The sequence below is a fragment of the Engraulis encrasicolus genome, chromosome 18, assembly GCF_034702125.1.
Source record: "Engraulis encrasicolus isolate BLACKSEA-1 chromosome 18, IST_EnEncr_1.0, whole genome shotgun sequence".
In the NCBI taxonomy this organism is placed as follows: Eukaryota; Metazoa; Chordata; class Actinopteri; order Clupeiformes; family Engraulidae; genus Engraulis; species Engraulis encrasicolus.
In genome coordinates this window covers 7,728,393-7,745,870 of record NC_085874.1, presented here as the reverse complement: position 1 = coordinate 7,745,870, position 17,478 = coordinate 7,728,393, and the positions used below count along the sequence as shown (strand labels likewise).

Here is a 17,478-nt window from a genome sequence, read left to right as displayed (position 1 = left end):
TCTGGCCCCGATCAATGAGACATCAGAGGATTGTTGATGGGCATAACACGTTGTTTTTCAAACTGTGTCTGTGCCTATTGGCCAACGCTTTGTTGTCACTCCCTCAAAACCCTGTCCTCTTTGCATCCAAAGATTCAAAACAAATCTGCTGCGTTGTGATTGGCCAGCCAGTTTCAGGGCCTGGGGCTTTGTCCGAGGCTAGACCCACTCACAGACAAAAATAAATTTGGCCTCTGGCAGGTGGGGCTAGTTTAGTAGGCTAATTTGTAGAAGCACTTTCTCAAAAATCAACTAACAAAGAGGAAATATGACGACAATCTGAAACAGGCGTCTGTAATCTGGACAGTCATTTCAATCATTTTCACACTTTGTGGGAATGTGCACATATATTTTATTCTATGATTTTTAATTTTATTTATATCTACATTTTCAAGATTTATACACTCCATTCTATGTTATTGTGTCCCACAAATATAGAAAACATTAGCATTGACAACAAGCAGCTGGCAGAGCACTGGAAGTCATGAAAACCATGCAACATCTGCATGGCATTTGGGGCTGCCTTCCATCTGTGACGCATTTGAGACGCTCTTGGAATTTGTAATTGCGTTGACAGAGTTGTTTGGTTGTAAACAGGGCTCTAAATTAACTTTTTTTCATCACCAGCCAAAATGCCTAGATGTTAATCAGTAATTTCACCAGAATTTGGCCGATTGACTGGTGTTAATTTATAGCCCTGGTTGTAAGTAATGTGCACTATCAGGATGCTTTGTAGGTACTTTGTGTTCTGTCTTGACATTCCATTGTAGTGACAAAAGTAATAAAACACCTAAAATCAAAAGACTTTTGGCCATAAACACTGAATGCTGATTCCACTGCTGCTGTTCAGCCTTCAGTCTTTTCCACACGTGCTTCATAGGAATAAACCATGCACCAAATCCCTGTAGCTTACTCTACTGTGTAACAGTTAAACTCAGGAATGCACAGCATGATTCCAAAGTAATATTCATCAGTGCAAAGTTTGGGGAAGGTTGACATTGCGTAGCACACTGGATCTCTTGAGCGCCCAGGCTCCACCCATATACATCTTAATTCCCATCCAGACCGCAGAAGGCGTGTGGAAAAGAAGCATTCACGTGGAGCCAGGGCTGGACTGGTAATCTGGCATACAAGGCATACTCCTGGTGGGCCAGCAGCCTTTGGGGGCCTATGCCTTTTTATCCTTAGAGACTGGACCGCAATGTTGATGGGGCAGCTCATTGGTCCATCTTTAACATATGCCATGGACTGAGCCAATCAAAATATAGTAGGGGGGCTGTGTGAGGGGAGGGTCTATGCCAACAATGCCTGGGCTATGTTTAGAAGCCAGTCCAGCCATGTGTGGAGCTTTAATGGGAATTCCTTCCCTTTGCAGTGATTTCATCTAACAAGGATGTGCTGTCTCATTTTACCTACCCATTCACTCAGAACTTCAAAATCCTTTTTTCCCCCCGACAAAAAACTGCTGTGTTTTTACCACAGACATAACGTCACAAGTCTGACTAACAGGGTGGTTAAAAAAAGGAAAATACTAATAAGACTGGCTGCACGACCAAGCGAATGCCTCTCTCTGACAGCTGTGAGACGAAAAAGTGCAGTGTTAACACAAAGGTTGGAAGTGGGAGGTGGGAGTGAAAACAAAGACATTTCCTGTTGTTGGTAAGGCCCACTCGGGACAAAACTGGTGGAGAGAGAGGAGTGGAAGAGCAAAGAGAGAGGGAAGAGGGAAGAGGGCTGGCCAGGAGAAAACCAATAAGGATAGTCTGAGGATACAACCCCCTACGAGACTGGAGGAAAATGGAAATAACAGCCTGCCTTACAGTGGCCTTATTGTGCTTGTCTACGCTCTCCACTGCTCACGCTGAAAGCCAAGGATCTGACCAGGGCAGCCGGCATGAGGAGGAAAACGGCAACTCTACATCCATACAGGTGGGAACTGTACTCGCAAGACTCCAACCTTAGTGATCTGTGCAAAAATGTGCAAAAATAACCAATGTCCTTCCAAATATTAGTAAATGCTGTGTGTAAGGTATTGCACGTGATGCTGGGTTCAATACATTCTCAAGACATTCTGTACCCACAATGCTTCTGTACTGTAAAGTGACAATGACATAAATGCAATATATACCGGTAAATGCAATTGTATGGAATTGAAAGGGTCTTCGCCTGTCAAACACTGCATGCATTACCTTCAGCCTGCTGTCTCGTGGAGGAATATTATGTGTTGAACTATGGAGGAATTCCATGTCATGGTGACAAAAGGGCACCCTACAGCGTATATCTGCTTATGGCATGCTCCTGTGTTCATGAGACTGAGCTCCTGAGGAATGCACCCTGTTCCCTTGGAGTATCGGTAGAGTATTGGTCTTGTGTCAGTGAGAGAGATGCTGAGTGATTCCATTCCCCTTCACCCCCATTCCTGTGTAAACAGAACATGATGAGGGATGAGGAGAGGACAGAGAGAGGGGACGGGATGCCGATTGAGCCAGAGCCTACTTCACCGGTGACGGATGCGGACAGCACCTACAACTATGTCTGTACGTGGCACACACAAACACACATCATACCTCTGAAGCAATCAGAGCTCGTTTTCATTTAAAAAATCATATCTCTGCCTGTTGTGAATCTTGAAATCATATATCAGACAGACAGTACACATGTTCTGATCTCTAAAGCTCATTTTATGTAACTTACAGCAACATCACACCAAATCAGCAAAACTGTGTGCAGTCAGGGTGTGCAGAATTAAACAATTTTTTTTGATAATATTATTCATGTTATGCATATATTTCATATATATGAACATGGAAACCTATTTTAGCATTCCAGGTCATGCACATTTGTGTACGAGCGTGTTATTGAAGGAGCCAAACACCCTGTATCAGGTGTGCATAATTATTAGGCAAGATGGGACACAAAAGAGATATAGCAAAGTCTGAAAACTCTTCCAAGTCTGAAATTTCCAAGATATTCGTCACGTGATCACAACTATCAAACGCACCAGTATTGGGCTCCTTAGATCACACAACCTCTCTATTTATACAAATGTGCATGACCTGAAATGCTTACAATGAATAGGTTTTCATATTCATACAGGTTGGTGTTGAAAAATGCACAAAAGGACGGTCTAATAATTATGCACACAGTACATTGCAAAACCCAACACAATTTGCCCAACTCCACACACAGTGGTAAAATGAAATGTTTTTGTACAAAGTTGTTAGCACACCCATCACTTTACTATAGCAATAGGCAACTCCGTTTGCAATTTATAACACACACTTTGCAAAATGTAACTAAAACAATCCATTGCACAACACTCATTTCGCACAATAAATGCATGTAACTGAACACAACTGACTTAACAAACAATTCCAAAGTGATGAACACACTCCTAGACTCCTAACCTCCTCAGAATTCAACAGAGAAACCAAGAGGCTAAATGTGTAATATTTTTTACGGTCTGTGTCCAGTTGCTAGTATATGCTATGTCCATATCCTAGTATATGCTAGTATGCTTAAGACCAACATTTCGCAGTGAGGACACTCTGGTTCATTGATTGTCCTCCGTGTGGCAGGACTGACAGCCCCAACAGTCCCAATTAGTTAGGCTAAATTTGCTAGATTTGTGCATCTTTGTGAAGAGTTCAAAAACGACAAAATTTATTTTAAAAAAATGTGCAAAAGCAAACAGAAAAAAACTGTAATTCAATTAACACAATTGCATTTAGCACAGACTGTTTGCTCATAGTTGGGATTTATGGTCACATAAAATTGCCACTGTGTTACTAATTACTATCAGAACCTGAAAAACTGTTCTGACGTCTTATGACGTCTTCTGAGCATCATCTTTCTGAACATAGCTCCAGACTAGGACAATATTTTATCATCTGTCTTCAGGGACACTACGCCTTCAGCTGAAACATACCGTGTTACTAATTACTACCAGAACCTGCAACACTGTTCTGACGTCTTCTGAGTGTCATCTTTCTGAACATAGAGCCAGGACAATATTTTCTTATCGGTCTTTAGGGACTTCAACTGAAATTCTTAGACCCAACCACGTGTTCAAATGCCTCTGGTTTACATTTGTAGAGAAATATTTAATTAATTTATGTGAATTATGAAAAACAATTTTGAAAGACTTGCTTTTTGGAGAGTGGCAAAGGGCCTTTGAACAACTCCCTATTAGTCTATTAGTAGCTTTTCATATTCATTAGAGATGCACGATATATATTGGTCCCCTAAAATATCGTCCGATATGGGCTTTTTTTTATATCGGCCTGATATAATGTTTTCCCGATTAAAATATCAGTTAATTTAATGAAAACATGGGAACTGCGTTCAAGCCGAGAAGGGACTTTTACTTTATATTTTCATTCAGGCCGGGTGGGCAAAACAAGCCTGTGAATGAGATTCTAGGAGTATTATTCTAGGAGTATTATCAAATATTCTTTTAGACTGTCTCAGGTATTATCTTATCCAGTCTCTCTGCCTGTGTGATGCTGTGACTTGGCGTCTCTTATCACATGACCGAGTCACATGACCGCCAGCCAGGCAATGGCTTTTGTTTTTAATGTTTGAATAGACTATGACTTCCCGTTGAGCATGTAAGGCCAGAGTGCACTATTCTTTGTAGTTCTTACACAGTCCTTGTCTCTTACAGAATCTGTAGTTCTTTCTGTTAACGCACTGTGGCATTTCCGTACCAGGTGATGATGGACCCTGTTAAGATGCTCTTCACCGCTGAGGAGTAGATTATATCAATATATTATATTAAATATGAAAATGTGAACATAACGGGTATCGGTATCGGCCCTGAGAAGCAGGTAATTATCGGTTATCAGTACCAGTTGAAATTTTTTATATCGTGCATCACTAATATTCATACAGGTTGGTGTTGAAAATGCACAAAAAGGACAATTATGGTCTAATAATTCTGCACACAGTACATTGCAAAACGCAACACAATCTGCCCAACTCTGAAACTCTTTGAAATTGAAGTCAGTCGTGTTCAGTTACATACATTTATTGTGCGAAATGAGTGTTGTACAATGGATTGTTTTAGTTACATTTTGCAAAGTGAGTGTTATAAATTGCAAACAGAGTTGCCTATAAGTTTGGCTAAATTTGCTATAGGTTTGTGGATCTTTGTGAAGAGTTCCTTAAAAGCAGCAAAAATTACAAAAAGTGTGCTTAAGCAAACAGAAAAAAAATGTAATTCAATTAACACATGTATTTAGTACGGACTGTTTGCTCATAGTTGGGATTTATGGTCACATAAAATTGCCACTGTGTTACTAATTACTACCAGAACCTGAAAAACTGTTCTGACGTCTTCTGAGCGTCATCTTTCTGAACATAGATCCAGATCAGGACAATATTTTATCACCTGCCTTTAGGGACACGATGCCTTCAGCTGAAACATACCGTGTTACTAATTACTACCAGAACCTGCAACACTGTTCTGACGTCTTCTGAGTGTCATCTTTCTGAACATAGAGCCAGGACAATATTTTATTATCTCTCTTCAGAGACTTCAACTGAAATTCTTAAACCCAACCACGTGCTCAAATGCCTCTGGTTTACATCTTGCATTTCTAGAGAAATGCTGAATTTATTTACGTGAATTATGAAAAACAATGTTGAAAGACTTGCTTTTTGGAGAATGGCAACATAAGGGACTGTGAACAACTTCCCACTGACCTAAAATCTGTGAGAGTCTATAAGTAGGTTTTCATATTCATACAGGTTGGTGTTGAAAAATGCACAAAAGGACAATATGGTCTAATAATTCTGCACACAGTACATTGCAAAACCCAACACAATTTGCCCAACTCTACATACAGTTGTAAAATGAAATGTTTTTGTACCAAGTTGTTAACACACCCATCCCATTACCAGCATATACAGGTAGGCTACATTGCAGCAACTGGACACACACAGTTAAAATATTCCACACGTTGCCTCTTGGTTTCTCTATTTAATTCCGAGGAGGTTAAGTGTGTTCATCACTTTGAAATTGTTTGTAAAGTCAGTTGTGTTCAGTTACATGCGTTTATTGTGCAAAATGAGTGTTGTACAATGGATCGTTTTAGTTACATTTTGCAAAGTGGGTGTTATAAATTGCAAACAGAGTTGCCAATTAGTTTGGCTAAATTAGCTAGATTTGTGCATCTTTGTGAAGAGTTCAAAAACGGCTGAATTTATAGAAAAAATGTTCTTAAGCAAACAAAAAAACTAATTAAAATAACACATTTATGGTCACATAAAATTGCCACTGTGTTACTAATTACTACCAGAACCTGAAAAACTGTTCTGACGTCTTATGACTTCAATAAGCATCATCTTTCTGAAACTAGATCCAGACTATATTGACAATGACAATATTTTGTGACAATATTTTATCATCCGTCTTTAGGGACACTACGCCTTCAGCTGAAGCCGTGTTACTAATTACTACCAGAACCTGCAACACTGTTCTGACGTCTTCTGAGCGTCATCTTTCTGAACATAGAGCCAAGACAATATTTTATCATCGATCTTTATGGACTTCAGGGACAACAGAAATTCTTAAACCCAACCACGTGTTGTAATGCCTCTGGTTTACATCACAACGGGTTTGCATTTCTAGAGAAATACTTAATTTATTTACGTGAAACAATTTTGAAAGACTTGCTTTTTGGAGAGTGGCAACATAAGGGACTGAGAAGAACTTCCCACTGACCTAATATCTGTGAGAGTCTATTAGTATCGATCATAAGAAAGGTGTAAAATGTGATCTGGAAGTTTTGAGTGATGCTTTTTTCCTGTCAAAAATGTAATGTAGAAATAGAAAGCCTTATGAATGGTCCATGCAAAACGACGATTTGGTTTGCTGAAAAATATCAACAAATCAAAAAAAGGGGGGTCAATGCTTTTAGCCATTGTGTTCACTGCACCTTCCTGCCCTCCTCCTCAGTGTCCAGGCTTGCTGCCATGGATCAGGCTATCCACCGGCTCAACGTGGGCCACTACACCCTGGACGTCAAGGTGAACCAGCTGCTGGAGCGCATCACCCGGCTGGACACCAAGCTGTCCGAGGTGGACGACAGTCTGCAGCAGGTGGCCCAATTCAGCAAGGAGAACCGCAAGGAGATCGGACGCCTGGAAGGTATGTGTGTAAGGCCTTCGTAACGATCACCATCCTGACTCAATACTGATTACTTAGTTCATACCTGGCCATCTGTGCAATGTGGAACTGACTATCGTCAAATGAGGTGTTGAGGTGCAGACACAGGTTTAGGCTGTCTTCTGGTATTGCTGTTCATCAGTCCAGGGCCGCTGACAGCTTTTGCTGAGCCCGGGACAAAGTCATCCGAAAGGCCCCCTATCCAATACATACAAGGTAATGGGTCCCTGGGCCCGGGACAACATACCCCTCTGTGCCTGCATGTCTATATGTCCTGCTGGGAAAAGTTGTTGAAGGTCATAGTGATCTAAATTGCTTGCTAAACCGTTTTCATATTGATGCGGTCACCAACAGTAGACCTAGACCCAACCCAAACCGTCATGAAATCCTTTTGTGTCAAGAGGGTACGTTTGCCTTTAGTGTATATGCGACACTAAAATGGTAACCATTGTTCAAATACTGACGCCTGATCAAAGAGTCATATAACGACGCATGAGGTGAGACCATATTGTATGAGACTTTTGGATATTTTTATCTTTTGGGTGTATTATGCACCCGTACCAGTTCGTACCAGTTATAAACGTGTTTATCGTACCAGTTCGTACCAGTTATAAAAGTGTTTATCATGAACATCGTGACCATGACCTGAACATGTCTGTCTGTACCACCCTGTCAGGTTGCCAGAAGGGGCGCAGCGTTGGCTACAAGTGCTTCCTGGTGTACCGCGCACACGAGACGTACGACGGTGCGGCCCAGAAGTGCCTGGAGCGCGGCGGGCGACTAGCGATGCCGCGCGACCGTAGGGAGCAGGAGGCGCTGGCCGAGTACGTGCACGCCGTCTTCAAGCCTGGGAACTGGCCCTTGTGGCTGGGCGTCAACGATCTGCGCTCCGAGGGCATGTACCTCTACGAGGACACCACCCGCGTCACCTACTTCCAGTGGCGCAAGCACTTCCTCTCCAGCCAGCCGGACGGAGGGAAGCGCGAGAACTGCGTGTCCATGTCGTCGGACGACGGTGACTGGTGGGATAGCTACTGCGACAGGCGCATGTATTACCTCTGTGAGTTTGAGGCTTGACTGACTTGACTTCGGTCCGCCGCAGGTGGTGTTTAGAATGCGCGCACATCCAATCAAACAGGTGCCGGATCAAAAATGAACCTAAAAAACAGAGGAACAATCCACACACTGTGGCTGATCGCTGATTTATTGTGCACAACGACCTCACACGGTCTTCATCCGGTGTGTGCAATAAATCAGTGAGCAGCAAAAGAGTGCAGTTTTTTCCTCTTTTCTCGACTTCCGCCGTACACATTTCTAATCAACCGATAGGAATGTTTTTTTTAAACGCTGTAGGACTCGGTACTCGACAGCAAGATGTAGCCTTTGTTTAACAACTAATTTGCCAATGAGTAGCTTTAAATAAAAGACATTATTTTCAAAGTAGCAAGCTCTGAGCAAAATGTCACAGAGTTTTTTTCAAAAATCATATTTATTATGAGTTATGCACAGAAAAAAGGCATGTTAGAGTGGAATTAATGATTCAGTCTTTTAAACATTATCTTTGCAGAAGCAGAATGATTGTATGTCTACGTTTTTTATATTTAAGTTAATATGATAGCAAAATGGATTATATCAGATTATGTATGATGACTTGACAAAGAAACATGGAGCTGTTGAGTGAGATTGCAAAATCACAATAAAGATTTTTGATAAGTTTTAAAAAGCATTTCAAGTATCTGTGTAAACTATAATTTGCAACATTGATTCACAGTTCTGGCCTCAGTTAAAACATAGTTAATGTAGTTTAGCGTGAATTTAGCGTAATTCAGCGTGCATTAATGGTACAGTATTAGTAGTAGAACAGAAATAAATGTGCCAAAAATCATGTTGATGTACGATGTCAGGTATGGTGTCTAAGAGAGGACACGTCTGATCCACCTTGTTTACTCACATCAGACAAAACCCTTCATGTTGTATGAGGTCGGGCTGTGCCGTCATATACACAAGGCTGGCCAGACTGTCCTCTGTAGAGACCATATCCACCCATCAGAGGATCCTTCCAAGGCTGCTTAGGAGATCCGTGCCAGTAAATCTTCCAGCTTCGGCCTATCAGTTGGCCTTGTGCTGGGGTGGGAGAAGATGACTTTGCCACCTTCGTCCAGCACATAGTCTCCACCCAGCTACGGAACAATGAGCACAGGTGTTACCTTGGCTACCCAGACAGCTGTCTTCAGTTCAACAGATGGGGCTGTGCGCATCATTTTCTTGGACATGTTTCAAGACATTAGTCAGAAGCAAATGCTGTCTTGGGTATTTATACAATAAAAAAGTACAGATACACACAGATGACAGACAGAAGCCCACACACAAACACACATACGTGCGTGCACACACAAACACACGCACTCCTCTCTCACACACATGCACGCATGCCCCTGCCTTCCATAATCATACACACAGTGTCTTTCAAACAAATAATTGCATCGACACGTACGTTATGTCATTGCTATGACTCCATAATGTCATCACTCTAAAATGCCGGAGGGAAATGCCAGGATCAATATTTATCATCATAAATCCCTCCTCCCATGGGCCGTTGTAAAAAATGACATACTGTAATACTGAAACAGTGAAACTACTTTATAACTATATCATGATGTCTTAAGCCTGTCTTCAGATCACATCTGCACTCCTCTGAGTTTGTGCAATTCCACTGTATTTAGTGATAGTGGCCAAGCTCCCAGCTGATCGCTTAACCAAGCTCCCAAGTGACCAGCTGAACAGGCATACAGATTTCATATCATGTAGGCTAAACTCTGCCTTCAACGTGCAATGCACATGAAAGTAAAACCAAGTCTTCATTGCCATTGTATGGGTACAGTAGTGCAAAAAAATCATTCAGAAGCAGTGGAATAGAAAGAGTGGGACCTAAACAGTGGACTTTTAAGATGAAATCTTCAACAAGAAGGAACAATACAGCTAATAAACTCACTCAATGGTTGAATCTTTCCACACCTTTAATGCAAATCATACGGCAAAAGTTCCCTTGGACTCAAACGGTAATCCAAAACATTTTGGAGATTTATTTTCCGACTCATCTGTTAACTACATCAACATTTGACACTGCATAGTTTATTTGTCAGATCAACTGTGCAGAAGAAGATTTATTGAAAGTAATTTCCCGGCCTAAAACAACATGACTGCATGACAACAAGGAGGACAAGGTCCAAAAAGCTGTGAAGCTGTTTCTCAAGACTTTAATCAGTCACAGCAGTGCTGTGAATCCCTATTGTGCAGCAATCAAGTTCAGGTGAGCATTGAGTTGAGAAAGCTTGCAGTTTTCAGCAAGAACATAAAATATGCCTAGACTTTAGTTTGTGAAAAATACGGTCAATCAAGCTTTGTTTCCGCTAAAAGGACTGTTTGTAACTTTTGACGCCTCACTTTCATGAGTTCATTCTGCAACTAGAAATGCACTCAGAGAGTGCCGACCTCCACCAAGGAAGCTATTTGATAGAACATTTGGAGGCCATTTTACATTGGAGTAAATGCTTATCACAAAATGTTCAAGCTTACTTAAGTACGACTGATGATGAACATGAATTAATATGATTTCATATGCATTTGGTGATCACTTTGCTTGTCACGCAAAAGGAAAAGTGGTGTTGTGTTATACCTGATAGACATCTTCGATGAACTTTGGGGGGACATCAGGAAATGCTCGCTGGCATGCAACAAACCCCGAGTACTGGAGCATGCAGTCAAATTTCATCACTTTCGCATATGAGCTTCCCAAACCAAAGGCTTTGTAAACCTGAAATTCAAGAGCAACATCACAAACATCAGTAATGTTGTAGGTTTTGTAGAGGAATGTCCAATGTCAATAAACTCATTACAGTAAAAATAGCAACTCTTGATTGTGTGCCTGCAACAGCTTAAACATGAAAATTTGACACATACGGTGGCTCCTAAAACACAAAGGCTTTAATCAGGGATAATAGTTCAACATCGATCCAAACTCTACTTTTAGTTGTAATTCAAACCAGACCGTTTTCTGTATGTAACATCTGAGCCAAGCATTCTTATATCTACCATATCTGATGTTTAAGTCATTTGAAATGAAATACAATTTACTTTAAATTTGAACTTTGCACACCCCCTCAGAGAAGGCATGGTAGTAGCATATGGTACCAAAGATCACTGCTAGCAGACGGAGTCCATTAAAGTCAGCAGGGGGGACTGTTTCAGTTGGCTATGGGATGTCTGCCTGGCTGTCTGCACAGGGCTGAGGTGACTCACAAAGCCTTGATATGACATCAAAGGGGGTCGGACGAAACATGCTTGCAGCTACTGTAGGTGACGTTGTATTAAGAAGCATCCAATCAGAACACAATAAAACTCAAGCCAGCTGTTGTTGCGCTTATCTTGTGCCATCTACTTTGCCACCACGTGGAGGCAACAGCATCTCAAGTTTACAAAATAAGAGTCCTGTATTTGTTCACACCCATTCATTAAACCAGCTGATCCATCAGATAATACATGAGTAGGATGTGGAGAGCACAGGCAAAAAGAATACATGGCCGAACTTTCTCAATCCAGTTTTGTCAGCTCTCTGGGCATAACAATTAAAACGGGTGCCTTGGCTGTAACCAGGGTTCTAAATTAACTTTCTTCATCACTAGCCAAAATGCCGAAATACAAAATCGTGATTTTTCGATTAATAGCACAGTAGTAATCTCTCTCTGTGTTCCCCTACCTGTCTTTGAGCATCCAGCACCATGTCAAATGTGCAGCCCGTCTGCTGAAGCCAAAGCTGGGCCCCCTCCAAACACCCATACGACACCACCACCACCCTCACAGACCGAGCTTCAAGAAGGCTCTGTCACAGAGATCAGAAAATGCATCGTTAGAAAAGCACACACATACAGTACTCTGTGTAGAACATTCTTCAGGCACATTTCCCTAATCCTAAAACAAGTTTGCAACAACAAAGACATACTCAGAGAAGGGGCTGACATTTCAGTTATACAGTACATGTCTTTTTATCTCTCATCATGGGCATTCCAAATAAAAATAACTATTAACGTGGCACAACACAGGCAACGGTCCTCTTATCCTTGAGTTTAAATAGAATGTGTTCAATTCTGTTATCAAGCAATGAATCTTTGTTTTGTCTTTTTTTGTTTTGTTGAATTTAAATGGCTTGGCAAGTTTTTTAAAAGCACAATAAAACAATATATATTTGGCTGGGGATTTGAGTGGCCACCCCTTTTGGCACTCAACTATATTTATTTCCAAAATGAAATCACAAGGAGGCTTTGTTCTAAATTGCCTATTTCCAGTGACGGTGTCTAAGTTTAATATATTTCCATTTGTAGGAGGCACGTGCACGTTTCACTTTTATAACAGCTGCAGAAATACAACTCTCAATGAAGTCAGAGTAAAAAATGGTTCTCGACACCGTGTCCCCATAAAATATTGTGCGCAGAGCATGTGTGGACGTACATTTGGCCTTCGTTCAATATCAACAAACCAAAGAACCTGTTCATGGAATAGAGTACATTCTTGAGTATGAAGTGGATTTTCAGTGGGGGGACAAAAGAAAACACAACCATAGCTGGCAGCGCAAGTTGTACTATGTGTGTCCAATACCCAGCCAGTATAAGCACTGAGAAATACAATACCTTTGAACAGTCCATTTCAGAATTTTAAATCTGTCTAGTTATGCTCCGGCCATATATGTTGAAGTCCCATATGTTACAGTTCATTACATGCGGTTTCATAAGTTTATGCAATACAAGCTATAAGGACTGTAGAATACTGTATATCGGAACTCATCTTGGACACTCTTGAACTTTTTTTTTGCACTGACAGTACTTGTGCTTCTCAGTATGCTGTGGAGTACGATTTTTTTTTTGCAGTGACACTAAATGCTGACCACTACCTTGGACTCAAGTCCATATTGCCTTTTTTGCTTGTCTGTCTATCTATTACGTATATGTACTGTACTTTTGCACATGTCTTTTTTTTTTTTTTTTACAGCATAGTACTTTTATTTAATAGCACAGTATTTATACTTTTATACATTGCATTGTGTGCACTTTGAAGGAGATGCTTTAAAACACATAACATAGTATTGTGCGTATAATGAGTTGGCATATATCTTCGTTTTCCGTATGCATGACGTCAACTGCAATGTGTGAATATGGGTATGGATATGGATGCAGTCCCATATCATGGGATTTACAGAGGTATCAAAAGCAGTGTTGGGCAGTAATGCATTACAAAAGTAATTAATTACTGTAATGCATTACTTTTTGCTGTAATGCAGTAATGTAAGCCATTACATGGAAAAAATCTGTAATATTTACTTAGTTACAATGCTGAATAACCTAAGTTACAAATGCATTACAATGACCTGGATTTTAGTGGTATTCAGTGTGGTGGGTCAGAAAGAAGCTATTCCTGAACCTGGTAGTTTCAGTCTGCATGCTGCCAAAAACACCTCCTGGATTGGAGGTAAAAAAGTCATGACTTAAGAGTTTGATTTACACTGTAATAAATGGCCAGATCCATATTTAGGCCTTCAGTTCTTTTGTCGAAAGTCACTAAAGTAATACAAAAGCAGTGTAATGCCTTACATTTTAAATATAGTAATATTATAGTGTAAGTGCAGGGGTGGGCAATTATTTTGGTTGAAGGGCCACATTAGGTTTAGAATACTGACTGAAGGGCCAGATGTTGCCGGTGTCAACATTAAAAAACTAGTGTTTGCTGACATAACTCATTGGCAATTTCATTCCTGCATGCATTTTAATGAAATGTATTTAGATTAATACAGATGCTTATCTCATTCATACCCACAAGACCCTGTCATGGGTAGCCTTTTGAAAATACATATATTTTCCTATCTTGCAAAGGCTATGCGGGCCAGATCAAATGGCTTGGCGGGCCACATGTGGCCCCCGGGCCTGAGTTTGCCCACTTCTGGTGTAAGTGGTTATTTTGAAAAGACAGTAACATGTAATCAGTAATGCATTAGTTTTTGGGTAACTTGCCCAACACTGGTAAAAAGTAAAAGTAAAAGCAAAAAAAAAGAAACACAATTTCCTTCCAACACAGCTAACTTGTCTGAGTAACCAATAGACCAGTGTACTTATGATCAGCTACCTCTGTGCTGGCTGGATCAAATTTGTGGTTGGTTCGTGTTAGGTGTGTTTTTAGTAACAACACAGTCCGTCCACCTCATTAGGTACAGTGGATTAATTGGTGAAACAACTATGTAATATGTGCTAGTGTTGTAATTACACCACAGATGTATTTTTAACACCTCTGGTGATTTACCTTTTGACCCTCGAGCTCAGCCACGTGGTCTCGTCACGGTAGTCATCCGAGGTGCCGGATCAACACCAGCAGTAGACTTTCAGAGTTGCCGTAGTAACGACCCAGGGTCACTTCTCTGTGTGGCGCCAGGCCAAGTTGAAGAGAGGAGGACAAAGTTTATATGGCCGACTAGACACTTTCCATGGTGGAATTACATTTTAAATCAGTCATAAACCAGTTTATGTGTGCTTTGTGTGTGCTATAAATTCTCGCCACAATATCAATTAAATACACATTAAACTTGATTTGCCATTTTGACACAATGGTGTGGTTTACTCTAAAAGGGATACAAGAAATGGTGAGTCTTGAGTCTGAATATAAATAACATTTTACACCATGGAAATAAACAAATAGGGTATAGCACAGTGTTAATGACATTTTCAAAACTGTGGTCCTCTGCAAGAGGCAAACCAAATGGGACTTCAGACATCTGTTTTGTGAGTCACGTGACCCAGCTTGATACGTGTGTGTGTGTGTGTGTGTGTGTGTGTGTGTGTGTGTGTGTGTGTGTGTGTGTGTGTGTGTGTGTGTGTGTGCGCGCACTATAGATCTCCATAGAAAAGTCTCTTACTCTCCAGTCCTGGCGTCTGTTAAGTTCATGTCTGCCCTCAGTGCCTCTGCTGGATGTGTGGTTGCCAGGAGTTTACCACTCATCTGCAACCCAGCATCCAGGCGCTCCAGAAAGGCATCCCACTCAACCTGTGTAGCACAGATCACACAACAGATGTCCTCATTCAGATGGACATCACTTCTACACAGTAGCCTACCCACATGTTGCAGTGTTAATTCAACACTGAGGGAACATGACAATCATTATGGGTGTTAAAATCAACTCTCCAAGTGCTGAATTAACACTGGAGAATTTACTGTATAAGATGAGATTCTAGGAGTATGCTTTGGACCCTATATAGTCCCAATTGAGCATGTTTGCAATGCCAAAGCAGCTCTGAAGGCAAAGGTGGGGGTCCAACCCGCTTCTAGCCAGGTGGACCTAACAAAGCAGCGGGTGAGTCACATCTGTTTACTATCTGGGTAGTTTCATAACCAGAGTGAGTGAGTGAGTGATTGGTCAGTCAGGGTCAAATTGTTAATCATTGAGGATCATTGATTGTTAATCATTGTGTTTACACTCTGGGTAGTTTCATGCCCATTGTGTGTGTGTGTGTGTGTGTGTGTGTGTGTGTGTGTGTGTGTGTGTGTGTGTGTGTGTGTGTGTGTGTGTGTGTGTGTGTGTGTGTGTGTGTGTGTGTCTTGGCGATGAACAAACCTCCAACTTTAAAAGGTCTTCCACGGCATCCCGCACACCTGCGTTCCTGTTGAAATGTAGGCCATTAAAATCAAATGAAGCCATGTCTGAACGACAATGGCCAATGAGTGTCATTTGTCTTACTGATATATTGGTTTCCACAGATCTTCCGCTTCACTTCTCTTCTTTACAGACAATCTACCGGATATAAATATTTCAGTATGAGTAGGACGACTACATCCATAGAAGTGCAGAGACCATGACTTCAACAACGTAGCCTAAAACTAGAACGAAACTCACCTGTTATAGAAGGCAGCACCTGCAGCCATCACACCAAACATCGAGCGTAGTTTGTTTGCAGCGAAATCCTGCAGGGAACCTAAGAAACACAATTGCCATCGTTCAACTCGCTACAACGTTACAGAGAGCAACATTGGCTACATTGGGCACGGACAGTTATTTATAAACCTGGACGCTTAAGCCGTGTTTTTACAACCTTGACAAGGTATTACTGCGTTATGGTGGTCTTATAACTGCCTTAGTCCATAACCATTTGTTTTTTTGTTTCTGTTCATTCTCGAGTAAATCGACTTCAGTTACAGTTCCTTTAACTGTTAGCTATGGCAGACCTTGTGAAAATATCCAAATTACCTTGAGCAATGTCTTTTTCAGCATCTTCTAGCAGCGCCCTTGCTTCTTGAACAAAGTTCTGAAGTGCTTCTATGAGGTCCTCGCATTTGGCCACGCAGGCCACATCAGCCATGATTTCTGTTATGGTAGACTACTACCAGAACGAGCCTGCTTACTGAACACGTCAGGAGGTAAATTACTGGTAGTGGGACATCTAGCGGTCTATTTAACCCAGGCTACAATTCAGAGGACACAAGTTTACAACGTCTATTTACCAATAGCCTAGTAGTAAACCACCACAGATAAGGGCTGCAGCACAAATGCAACTGCATGGGAGCTTTATTGACCAGACTGGCCAATTTAATTATACCATGTTGTAAAAGCTTATGGAGAGTCATCAGTTTTTTTTCTTCGATTTTAATTATTCACTCAGTGCAAAAAAAGAGAATGGAAATGGAAGAAACAATAATTAAAAAAAAAAAAAAAAAACCAGCCATCGACCATCATACAGCAAACCTTGATATGTCAAATTACTAAAACAGTAGTTTTTGAGAAGGAACGTAAGCAATGATGATTTCAATCATGTGTCCCAACCCTTTGTGGCCCCTTCAACAATCATTTAATTCACAGTAATGGCAAATTCACATGTTTCAGGATCTTCTGAATGTGTCCACCTCTCCTGTTACCGCTAAGCTTCGCATGATTCCTACACCATGACCAAGTGTGCTTTAAAAAAAAAAAAAAGTAAATGATTGTCTTATGGAGCTTTGGATACTGCAACCCAACAATGACAGTATGACATTAATTCATTGCTATCCTTCAACCATGAGAAAAGAAGGAAAAAAACAGACTAAAAAAGATTGCTTGTTGTAGAATGTTCAAGTATTTGTGGGAGAACATAAAAATCCCTGAAGGCCTGTTTCTGTTGACGTTTCCTCAACCACCACCTCTGCTCCTACACCTGATTAAAATATGCTTAAGATGAAAGTACAGCCACACCCATCATACT

The 17,478-nt window shown here is 41.0% G+C and overlaps 2 protein-coding genes across 2 annotated transcripts; one reads left to right on the top strand and one right to left on the bottom strand.

Moving 5' to 3' along the window:
- The first annotated feature begins 965 nt into the window (after positions 1-965).
- clec11a (C-type lectin domain containing 11A) lies at positions 966-9,162 on the top strand. The gene is made up of 4 exons (XM_063222917.1): positions 966-1,968; positions 2,471-2,576; positions 7,001-7,192; positions 7,887-9,162. Exons 1-4 carry the CDS (start codon positions 1,837-1,839, stop codon positions 8,285-8,287), a joined length of 831 nt encoding a protein of 276 aa, XP_063078987.1. The 5' UTR covers positions 966-1,836; the 3' UTR covers positions 8,288-9,162.
- Positions 8,681-16,697, bottom strand: selenol (selenoprotein L). Its single transcript, XM_063222916.1, has 9 exons — positions 16,491-16,697; positions 16,140-16,218; positions 15,984-16,037; positions 15,861-15,906; positions 15,165-15,292; positions 14,555-14,669; positions 11,967-12,089; positions 10,887-11,024; positions 8,681-9,390 (listed from the first exon to the last, which is right to left on the bottom strand). Exons 1-9 carry the CDS (start codon positions 16,600-16,602, stop codon positions 9,280-9,282), a joined length of 906 nt encoding a protein of 301 aa, XP_063078986.1. The 5' UTR covers positions 16,603-16,697; the 3' UTR covers positions 8,681-9,279.
- Between the last annotated feature and the right edge of the window lie 781 nt (positions 16,698-17,478).